At 41.2% G+C, this 12,353-nt stretch overlaps 1 protein-coding gene across 1 annotated transcript; it reads left to right on the top strand.

Moving 5' to 3' along the window:
* Positions 1-2,934: 2,934 nt before the first annotated feature.
* Positions 2,935-4,136, top strand: LOC120452061 (rRNA 2'-O-methyltransferase fibrillarin 1). The gene has a single exon (XM_039636124.1). The coding sequence runs from the start codon at positions 3,031-3,033 to the stop codon at positions 4,072-4,074; it is 1,044 nt and encodes a 347-aa protein (XP_039492058.1). The 5' UTR covers positions 2,935-3,030; the 3' UTR covers positions 4,075-4,136.
* The last annotated feature ends 8,217 nt before the right edge of the window (positions 4,137-12,353 follow it).

Below are 12,353 nucleotides of genomic sequence, written 5' to 3'. Positions count from 1 at the left end.
TACTGAAGGTATTTAATTTTTGCGTGGATCTTTTTTAAGTAACTTTTTTACAAAATGTTAGAGCTATTAAAAAGAAGTTTTTAAGCTGAATAAAATGTTTCAGGATTGAAAAAAAAACACATAATGACAAGATTCTACTTAGTACAACATATTTTTTTTAATAGTAGGTTTCTATAGATTCTATATGCAGGAATTTAGTGAGTTTATAAATGGCATTTTCACATATTTTAGAGGGGTTTAAAGTGATTTTACCAATTTAAATGATCGTAACGATTTTTTGCTGCGGTAACCCACGAATAAAGTGCACTTAAATGCTTGAAAAATTGATTAAAACGTGGGCCAGAAAGTATGCCGATGCAATGGTAAATATATGACCACAGCGATTTCCCCCCGGCCAAAGGCCATTCTCGTATTTTGCCGTTGTTGTCGCCGGTAAAGTTCTTGCGGTAAAGTTTTTATTTTGGCCTTTTTCCGGGCAATAGCTGCATATCCGTAGATGGCACGTGAGTTTCCCGTACCCGGCGCATGACCAAGGGACTAATGGCACTCTCACACACTCGCACACTTGTCACGTGTTTAGACTACAACAAATATGCTAAAAATGTTATGCCAAAAGCCATGCAGGCGATGGCACGATGGCTAAAGGGAGCAGGGCATTTGGATTTTGCATTTTACAGCACCCGAAGGCAGCGCAGCTGCTAAACTTGGCGCCGTTTGTTGCCATTTGCGAAAATGCGCGCGAGTATTTTAAAAATGCATTCCCCCACCTCACAGAATCCAGAACAGGACCCGTTCTACTTCATACCATCCCACCCATCACGTTCTGGCCAAGTTAAGGCAGCCAGGACAGGAGCTGAGCTCATGGTCATATGATACTGTACGAAAAAGGGCACTAAGCGTTATGAGCTATGTTATTTAAAGAACAAGGATCTAATGAGGCATAATAAGTACAATGAATTTACCTTAGAGTATATAGAAGAATATGATAGTATTATAATTTAAATTTACTATATCCATGAATTAATGCTGGGTTTAAACTCAACTCTTGCAAAAATTTAAAAGGAGCAGTAAAAAGAATGTAGAAACTGTTTATGACGATAGTTGAAGTGCTTCTTTTAAGTTTTGTTCTTTTTATATTTTTTTTTTACATATTTGCATCGTGTCATTGAGGCACAAGGGTTTCGCTAAGGATCAACCAAACGTGAATGTGTCGTGTCATCTTGGTTCCTAGGGGGTTAATGGAGTTGCAGCAGACGTGTCGTGTGGGTGGTCCCAACATGGCCAAGAACTGCCCCTTCCGCTGGCTTGATAAACTTCAAACATGATCGGGCGAAATTTACATTGAGTCAAAGTTTGGTGGCTAAAAAGTTCTTGGCTCTTGATTTTTCATGAACTGCCATTGCCGTCTTCGTCTGGCGCTCTTGGCGGCTCATTATACAGATGAGGGGGAGGTTGGGGATGGGTTTTGGGCACTTGGCAAGATGCTCGCCACATTCCTAGGCAAATACTCGTAAATAAGCAGCCGCTGTGGCAACAATAATGCGACTATTGTCGCTGCTGCGCCCAAAAGTATGCAGCAAAATACGAAAAGCGAAAAGGAGCCGCGGCAAGTTTATTAAAAATCTGAGTTTTCCCCGCCTTTCACCCACGGCCCCTTGTGTATTATTATTGTTTTCCTTTTTGGCCGTTCTTGCGCCTGTTTTATTTCATTCCTGCCGTTGTTCTGTTCCTTTTTTTTGCTTTGTGATGTTTTTCGACGTTGGTTTGTTTTTATACCCTGATGGTGGGCATAAAATATTTCTTACAGATTTGTTAAACAACTTAATTTACTTCTTCAGCTATTATGGTATAAAAATTATGGTTTTCAATACCTAGAATATTTATTATGATTATTATGATCACTACACCACAGAATATTAAAAATATTTATATTTTTTTTATTGTTTAGGTTATCCTGTTTTCCTGGACCTACAAAACTGAAAATTGTTTTAGTTCCAACTTAAATGTCTCGAGATAGTTTTGTTATTTTAATTTGGTATTTACATTTTACTGCTTCGATACAAATTGATGAAAGGGTATTTTACCCGTCGAATGTATATTAATTTTTTTTATTGCACCACTTGGCCTGGCTAGCGCTACATGCACTTGAGTTTCATTTGCTTGTTCTCCAGAATGGCCTCCGTTCACCACCACCACCCCCTGTTCGTCCTTCGTCCTTGCCGCCTCCGCGCCCCTCACAATGTCAGAGAGTGCATTAAAAATTGTAGTGGCCCGAAAAGTTTTATGTACATTGCCAGAAAAAGAGGGATAGAGAGAGATTGAGAGAGAGAGAGGGAGCCAGCGAGCGCCAAAAGAAAACCACAACAAAATGAAGTCGAAATGTTGCTGCCTGCTGTTGTTTCGCCTGTTGTTCTTGTTGTTGCCTTGTTCTGGGCCATTATTATTGCCCATGATGTCGTTGTTGTTCCTGCTGTTGCTGTTGCTTTTGTTGCTGCTGCAACTACTGCGGTGCAGTTCACTTTGTTAAATTATGTGCAGCATTTGTGGGAGCGCTTTTTAGACCCGGCGACTGACCTTCGATCGCCACCCAACCCAACACCAAATTCCCTTTTTCGCGGAGCATTTCACTGAAGATTCCGCGGGCGGAGAATAAAATTAATTATTATTCGCATAAAAAAAGCAGCCTCAAGGATGAGTTATGAATATAATTTATAGTGATTACCATTTATGAATATTCAGTAAAGGGAAATACTTATAAAAGCGATTACTTACTTAAACATTTCTATAATTTAATAGCTGTAATTCTTATCTAAAATTCAGTGAATTTAAGATCAGATAATGTTTATGTGCATTAAGACCATTTCTTTTGAATACGAAATGTATTTTAATATTGTAAATACAATAGTATTAGTTAGCTTTTTCCACAATCTGAAACCAAACTTCAACCCTTGGGATCCACTTCAAATTTTGATCAGAAAACCGATGTGGTGATAAATCGGTTTCTAACAACATCTGTATAAAATTGATGCGATGAGTAAAGAATCCAACTCCAAGCGGCGAACCCGCGAAATTAGAACTCACGGAGGAGGAGCTCCTGGAAAGTCCACCCACCCTGAGCCCCCAAGAATTACAGCTAAACATTCCATCGGTCACCCAAAAAAGACTTCCATCAAGAGCCCCAGCCAGAACTCCATAAAACCATCGAAGAAGCCAGCTTCCAAGTGCTCCAGGACCTCCATAAGGGACATCGAATCCGCAGGAGGGGATTCGTCACAAAATACGTGTCAAAGTGAAGGTAAAGATCATGGTCAAGGACAAGAGGTCAAGTTGGAGACTCGGATTTTTACTGGGAACTCAGACCGCATTGAACCGCACCGACACTACGGCGTCTATTTATTACGCAACCGCTTCGATGCCATACAATTGCTCACCCGAAATACGAGCTCCAGTACGGATGACTACGGCGAGCAGCGGATCACATCGGAATTCCGGGGAAAACGCTGTGAATTCCGGGTGTGGTCTCCCTTTCAATCCAAACTGGCAGCTGGAATAATGGGTGGTGCCAGTGATTTGCATTTGCGAATTGGCTCCAAAGTGCTTTACTTGGGAGCCGGATTTGGGCGATCGGTATCCCACATCTCGGATATAGTGGGTGAATCCGGAATGGTGTATGCCGTGGAGCAGGGTCCTTGGGCGGGACGTCAGCTGACAACACTGGCCAATCGTCGCTCGAATATCGTACCCGTAGTCGAAGACGCTACCATGCCATATAAGTACCGCTTCGAGGTTCCCGCCTGCATTGACATTATCTTCGCTGATCTTCCGCATGCGGATTTGGTTCGATCTCTCATGCTGAACGCCAGACACTTCCTGAACCCTGGTGGTCACTTTGTGGCCTATTTGCATTCGGCTAATAATAACGGTGTGGTCTTCAATAAGGATAGCTTTGCCGCCGAGAGGAAACTTTTGAAGGAGCAGCAGTTGGAACCAATCGAAATGGTTCTATTGGAGCCCTTTAAGCCCGGCTACGCCCTTGTTGTGGGCGTGTATATACGTAAGGATGCTGCTTTGTAGTTGTCATTGTATATGCTTCATGTTACTTAAATCAATCATTAATAAAGTTACTCTTTTCGTTGTGCAGTTGTCTCTTTTATAGCTATAATTCAACATCATATAATATGGCCAAGGCTAGGACGCAGATATAATGGTAAGCAATATAAAATCTCTTAAAAGAAATATATTTCCTATTCAGTGGGTTATATTATCATCCAAAATTCTAAAGTAGAATAAGGGTAATTATTTATGGTACAAGCCCAGTTGCTTGTTCAGTTGATTTTATTTCCATTGAATAATGATTAACTGTGCGCTGAATTGAATTAATCTGAAATTATTTATGCCTTAGTGCCGAGCGAGAATATATCAGCATTTTAATGAATATAGCTTGCATGTTATTAATGAATTAAGTGAAATGCCTCACCCATACAATACCATTTGCACATATGTGAAGAGCGCTCGAACGACTAAATCACTCGAATTGGGGTTAATCAAATATCTTTTTTTTTGTATGAATATATAATTGTATTATCGCTCGAATGCTTTCCAGGTTATTTCTGCTATCAATTAGTAGCAGACTTCGAAAAGGTTTATTTTCCAAACAGTGTAATTGGCTTGAAATGGTTTATATGACTGCATATATGACTGAATATTTCAACTGCATTGGCAACTCTAAACCCACTTCAGTTAAACTATACCCTATTGTTTTGAAATAGTTCACCAACACCGTGGAAACAAAAGTTAAATCGAGTTAACAGATCCTTAAACCTGGCGCAAAACTTTACGAATATTTCCCGAATGATTAATGGATCAGCCATGCGAAGGATGAAATCCCGCTAATAATTTAATTCAACATTTATCATATATCACGCATTCAGCCCGCATTTAATTAAAGGGAACAGTTTTAATTTAATTAGGGATTACAACTAATAAAACTTTTTCATTTCGCTGACTCGGCTGGATTGGAGCACAAACACCATTTGTTCAAACAAATGCATGGCAAAATCTTAATTAACCTCAGGGTGCAGAGCATAAACCAGCGCACTTCCTATCCACAAAATGTATATATACATACGAACATAGTATATACATACATACATATATGGCATCTATGTGCGATGTCTATTACGCGAGGGTCTCGAATGAAAGGAGCCAAGCTGAGCAAATAAAACTACGGCTGTGTGTGCGCACATATTCATTTTGTATGTTGCGCACTTTATTCCATCTATCCCAAAGACAAAACCAGTCAGTTAACCAGCACACCCAGACACCCCAGTCTATATCCTTACATATATCTATATCTCCGTGCAGCCCCCCCCACCACCCCCCTTCCCAATGCGTTCGCCATGTGAAGCGAAAATTTCGCTTCTCGGGAATTACATTAAGCGTTGGGCATAATAAATTATTCCGTATGATATGATTCTGGTACATGATAAGCGTTTGTAATTTTAACTGTCAGTTAAATGAGTAAATGGCACTGAGTGCCGAGTGGGGAATATGATGTTGGGGATTTTTAGGGGGGACTACGAGTACGGCATGGCAACGATTTAGAATACTTCATATTTATCTTTTGTTGGAAACTTGAACATTTGTGTGCGTAAATAAAAGTTGAGCGTCAATATTTGCCATCCTACACACTCTCGCACTCCTATCCGTTGTACATACACAGATACTCTACCAACACATGCACACATGTGTAATTACAACTCAGCGGTGGGCGGTGGGCGGTGAGCTGTGGGCGGGGTGACAAGTACGTGACTATAATCATCGCGATTTGGCCATTGCCACCGCCTCATAATCCGCACAAGCGCCACGCCCACCCATGCAGCTGACCCAAAACTCCCGCCCATCTCGGGGTTTCCCCTCCTCAAAAAATCCCCGTCCGCTATTTGCTTTGAAATTAAAAAAGTTTCGCACTGAGCTCTGTTAGATTTTTCGCTTCTGCCTCTGCCTCTGCCTTGATTTACATGTTAAATAATTTCGTGCTGCTCTGGCTGCTCCCCTGCCCCGTCCACTTTTAAAATACTGAAAAATATAATTTATAATAGTACAAATTATATTATTACCTTATTTTTAATTTTTGTTAAATATTTTCTTCAATAATGCTTTGAGATCCAAAAGTCCATGAACTTACTCCTCCCCCGTTCTGCCAAATATATTTGTTAAAGATGCTTTAACATCCTAGAGTTATTGTTCTTATCTGAAATCCAATACCATGGAAGAAAAAACTATCTATGATACTTCTGTTTTTTTAAATATTTCTTTTGAAATTCCTCCAAAAGGCTTTCCTTTTTCTACGTGCACGCACTTTGCCATCATGTCACATTGAAAAACTGTTTGAAACGCACAGCACAAAAGTCAAATATGAGCGGGACGGCAGACAGATGGGTGAAAGAGAGAGAAAGCTTGTCAATATGTACGTTGCCATCCCGGATCGTGCATTTGCCGAATCAACAGTTCATTAAATCCCGTAGCTTATAAGGAATAGCAGCCGGACATGTCCATGAAAACCAGAAAATTCAATCCTGTAGTGGCTTAGACTTAGCTATTACCTAAGCTTCTCTTTGCTATACTTCTCTTTAACTTAAGTGTGTCATAATAACTAAATACAAGTTAAAAATTACTTTAATCATAATTAAAAATTGGATCCCGCACACGTGGCAAAAATAAAATACTACAAGTTCGTTTCGTTTTTTTTTTAAATAGGTAAAAGTTAACCAATTTTGTTTTGCCAAACATTAGGATAAATTTCAATGTTTATGTCTGCATGCTAATTGAGTGGAAATAATTGTATGCTATTTATTTAATATGGTGCTATAGACGATGAAAGCTTTAAACCGATTTGCTGTGCCCTCGAGACGTCCAAGTTCATTAGAATAAAATATGTTTTGAAATCAATTAAGCTTCAATACACGATTCCGCCATTAGAGTAGTGGTTTTTGTATTATTGGAATATTCGCAAATGAATTAGATTCACTTAAATGGTTGGCTCCTGGGCACAGAAAATAGCAGCCAAATATAACGTGCAACCTAAAATCTGCAACAGAATTTTAGGGAAAGGACTCTCAGCCAAAAGTGAAAATCTGCATTTGAGCTGGGCTAAACGGAAAAAAGAGGAAACAATAATAAAGTTCAAACTGCAAAATGGCAACTATGGCAAGTGGAAATGTGAATCGCGCGTGGAAATATTATGCCCCAAAGTCACTGAAATGCGATGCACAAAGCGCTGTCGAGGATTTTGTGCCGCTGAAAGCAAATCGCAGAAATCGCCTGGCGTTTTCTGGGGGCGTGGGGCATGGTGGGCGTGACAATGCAAAACAACTTAAAATGTCATATGAAATTTGTAGCGTTGCTGATTGCGCGTGTTAAACAGTCAAAGCGGGGAATTGGAAATGGATGTGGCATCCACCGAAAACCGACTTTTTTCTCTCCAGGACGAGCAGCGCGTAAATCCAGTCACGCCCCAAACACACACACACCCGCACACTCACTCCAACTTACAGCCCAGACACTTCCACACGCCCAAAAAATGGGGCGGAACTAAAAACAAAAAGAAATGCGCCAGCCGCAAGCGAAATGTGCAAAAATAAAAAGCGAATGCGAGAAATCACAAATTCCAGCGAAATCTTTAAATCCCACGGATTTATGCATTTTTACGTTGCATTTTCTTTTCCACGGCCATTGCATGTGGGCTGTCTCTGATCTCCTTGGTGCCCCTTTTTTCCTCACTTATGTTTTTTTTCGACTCTGGAAATGCGGGCTAGGACCTGGACTTTCACGGATGCCAGCAGAGCTGGGAGTTGGAGGCGTGGCGTTTATGTGATTTCTATAGTTTGCCAACAGCGCCTCAAGGTGTCACTGCACTGTGCTGCACTCGTATCTCCATCTGTCCCTGCCCCAAACTGGGATGATGTGCTCTAGGGTGGTTTTCCACTCATCAGTTGCTATATCATAGCTTCAAATAAAATATGCATCTACTAAATAAAGTATGTTATGTCTTAAATACTAAAAATATATTACATTTTACCAAACGTTTGAAATTTATGAGCTAAACCCGATATCTGTTTAAGAATTCTAAAAGTTAATATTTGAAAATATATATAATATTATGAGAATTTTCCCAAATTACATTGTATATATATTTTGCTGCTAAAGCATCATTTTTCACATATTTCTCAACACAGCTTAGTCTCTGCAACCTAGATAAACTTGTAACAAATTGTTGTTTATCAGACTTGATAGACTTAATTTTGGATAAATATTATATAATCTATAGAAACATTAGGCCCACTCTAATGTGCTTTCCCCAACAAACAGGACAGCCATCGATGACGTTACTGCGTTTCGTCCTCTTCCCCGCGGCTCTCTGAAATTGCTGCTGCAGTCTGTCTGTGCTCGCTATCAGGACAACGACAGCAGCAGCAGCAGTAGCAGCAGCAGCAACAGCAGCAGCAGCAGCAGCAGAATTTCCCCCTGCATTTCCCACGTGTTCCCCCGATTTTCCCGAGAGCCAACACTTAACGCCACCGAAAATGCACACAATCGATTGGCGCTGCCTCCAATGGCGCCCACAATCACCGACAGCGGCAAAAGCAAAAGCAATAGCAATAGCTGGAGCAGACGCAGAATCGGAATCGGAATCAGAATCAGAACCAGAATCAGAAGCTATATAGCAGTGAGGCAGTCGGAGCTGCAAACTATCTGGCTCTTTTGTTTTACGATTCCTTTTGCGTCTGATGATCGGCGTCCCTGTCTCCGCTCATGGCCATGGGCATAATCGTGTTACTGTTTGCTGCATTCGATGTTTGTTTATCTTCGGTGCTTTCCTTGTTCCTCCTGGCACTCCCACTCCACCCACTCCAGCCACACCACCCACTGGCACCTCAACTATCCTTTGACCTCCCACCACCCACTTCACAGCGATGCCACCGCTGCTGCAGCAATCTCTGTGTAATATTTTATTTTCAATTCGCATTTAGTGCACCCGTGGCAGCATCTAGGGGAGCGGGAATAAATTGTATCTGACAATTGGCAATTGGCCTATCCGACCGTTTGATAGTGTCCCAGCACCGTGCCCTCGCTGAGCCCCCAACTCTTTCGAAATCCCAGTCCTAGTCCTGGTTTCAATCACACCTATAAAAAGTTAGGTAAACTAGGGATCCTGCTTATGATGTTTGGCATTTTAACACTTTTGTTGGGAAATATGATTTCAAGCGTACAGGATTAAGTAGACTTATAAAGTTATTTTTCGAATGGTGTTATGTACACTGTAAAAAATTAGAATAGATTATATCTCGTGCATAAAATGATGTAAAAATGTATTTTTAAGATCTGTAAATAATTATTTAGAACCTTCTTCTCAAATGTTAAAATTTAACTCAATATGAATAAAAAATTTAATAAAATGCATTGTTGTAGCTATATATTGTTCCCAGTGCATGCGCTACTTTTTGGGCTTGCCAATAAATCCTTCTGGGGCGTAGTGGGCGTGCCGCCCGGCAGTTTATGCTGAATCACGAATTACATTAGGAAAGACCGGGCTTTGCCACAGCGGCACACACCCGCAATCGCAGGGCCATTGCAACAGTGCCATTGCCTGCCAATTGGATTATCACACTGGCGGCGGGTCTGCGATGGTCTGCTATTGCATCCGATTTCATTCCGGGGGATTTCCACACACACTAACTGTGGCGCTATTGCTGACAGTTTTCATTTAAAAATTTCGCATGGCCTCAAAAGTGCGTTTGGCATGCCTGGGACTACTCCATCAATGACAAATCCCGGTGCTGGCGGCCAGCGGAAAATCGAAAGTCGCCAGTGCAGTGATAAATGTCAAATCAGCTCTGCCGAGGGTCCTGGCCTCATTCTTGTCCTTCTATCCTCCCAGTCCTCAACTTTATCCACAAACTCATCCTTAAATGCTTTTTAAGCACTCACATGACTGCCGTCGCACTCACGGGCGTTGTGAATGGATCTGGGAAATACGTAAGTACGTAGATACATCCATACGTACGTGGGAACCCAGATGTCCGGAGCGACGCTGGGGCACATTACGGCCAAACAAAAATTTGCCCTGTCAACTAAATGTCAGAAAAATGGTTCGGCAACGAGTTCCGCCTTGGAACATCCCGCTGCATTCTTACACTAAAAGAATTATGTGTACGTAAGAGTAAGAGGCATTCGGTTTTTTCTACATTTAAGGACCTTACGTCCAAAATTTTTTTTATAATCATAATTAACTATACTTATGGGCCGTTGTACATAAAAAAGTAATGATTAAACATTGTTTTTAATTAATGCTTTTCAGTTTTTAATTGTATAACTATAAATGATGTTAATAAATTATTTCTCGCTCAGTGTGGTAGCCAGCTTGACACTGTCCCTGGCACGCACTCACTTGATCAATCATGCGACGCCATCGATGTTGCTATCCTGGAGGACGAGGATGTGGATTTTGCGGAGGATGCGGTTAAGGATGTGGATGTGAATGAGGATGGCGCTGACAAGTGCGCTGCGTGGTATTTGCATTGATGACAACTACACGTTCGCAAACGATTATGGAGCACCTTTTCCAATCCCCGATTCGGGTTTGAAATGTGGGCAACACTTCGTTTTCCATCGCTGTTGGCCCATCTAGCCATCTAGCCCATCGAAATCCCTTCACCTTTTGGTCTGGGCATATTAATAAACCGCTCCGCCAGACATCGATAATAAATCGATGGCCATTCATCTTGGGAGCGAAATCGGGCGACATTAACCGTCAGTCGAGTGGCGGTGCCCAAAATAATAGCTAAAAATTATGTGTATTAAGCAAATATTGGAAAGCGACAGGCAAATCCAAACAAATGTTAGAGCTTTTAACCGGGATTATCGGCGCGTTATTTATGCATCATCATTTGTCTTCAGCCCAATCCGCGGCGTGGAAGACGTCTGACCGCAGCATCTGGTTCCCTCTTTGAATCCCCGGGCAATGGGTAACTCAATCCGAACTTCGAAACTGCCTTGATCCGTAAGAGTTAAACCGAGTTTTCTAGCTTAAGGTTTTAAAAAGCAGTCTTTAAGTTTACGAAATTACAATGTTTTTAAGATTTTATTTAGTATCAATTAGCTACATTAAATATATTGAAACATATAAAGGTTTTAAGATCTAAACATTATATGTTATTTATAGGGTGATAATTATTTTTTTTGCCTAGACGAAATGTCCTTGCTTACTATAGCACAGGTGATTAAATTCTAAGACCAACCAATCTGCAGCCACAGTGGTAGTTTTAAATTCAAATGTATTCACTTGGCCGAATCCTCTTATTTGTGTGAGTGTTGCTTCTGCACTTAATTGAAAGTGGATTAGCGGCGTTTTATGCTCGGGCACGATGTGTTGCCCTGCTCGGCAGATTGTTTTGCTGTTTTTTGTTTTGCGGGTCGAGGGGCTAATCCCACTCGCAAATACATTGAAAATTAATTAAGCCACACGATGAAACCATGTTAACAAGACGCTTAAAACAAAATGTTCTTCCTGGAAAAACAAATTCCAAGCGGCGCCCACATTGGCGTTTATTTTTTTGCCCTGTTTTGCGGTTACCTTAGATTACGCATACGCAACGTGGCGCGTGTGAAAAATACTTTGCGAGAAAGTTTTACCAGAGCGAAGAAAAAGAAATGGCTAAGCCGACCGTGCCTCTACCGCGCCCTTGCCATTATTTTAATGGGTTCACAAAAGCCCTTTTTTCATTAAGGTGAATGCCAGCTAGGACCTTGTGAGGCAAACACTTGGGCTTTCTTTTCGGCCCAACTTTATCAGACACCCAATTAAAAGGGCTTTATAACAATTAGAGCTAATAACACGCTTCAATTGTGCCAGTAAGGCCAGGGGGCAGAAGCACCCACAATCCGCATCCACAACTTCCCACTTTTTTAGGAGCTGGCTTTGGATTTTTATTGATTTTTGTTCGGGGGCATTTTTATTTTTGCGGAGTGCCGAATTGCGGTGGCAATTAAAAGGCAAGACCACAGCAATTAGCAAATTGACAACCGGATTTGTTTATGCATTTAGCAGGCTTAGTTCTGCCGCTACTGCTGCTGGCTGCCGTCACTTAAATAATTGAAATTATTATGGCCATTGTTTCGGGCTCTGTAATCTGTAAGCCAAGTCGAAAGAGAGTAGGCCAACTCAAACAGAGAGCACGAACGAATCTCTGAGATTTGATAAATTAGTTGTGGAACTAAAAAAGTTTTTCCTATTTTCGTTGAGCATTGCATTGGCTTGCATTTCTGTGAGCGGCTTATCCCCAGTCTGCTGA

Source organism: Drosophila santomea, chromosome 3R (genome assembly GCF_016746245.2).
Source record: "Drosophila santomea strain STO CAGO 1482 chromosome 3R, Prin_Dsan_1.1, whole genome shotgun sequence".
NCBI classification, from domain to species: Eukaryota; Metazoa; Arthropoda; class Insecta; order Diptera; family Drosophilidae; genus Drosophila; species Drosophila santomea.
Note: the sequence above shows the minus strand (reverse complement) of the source record. Positions and strands in the feature narration are given on the sequence as shown.

Excerpts from the sequence above, each read along its gene's own strand:
- LOC120452061 (XM_039636124.1), top strand. The coding sequence starts at position 3,031 with ATGAGTAAAGAATCCAACTCCAAGCGGCGAACCCGCGAAATTAGAACT.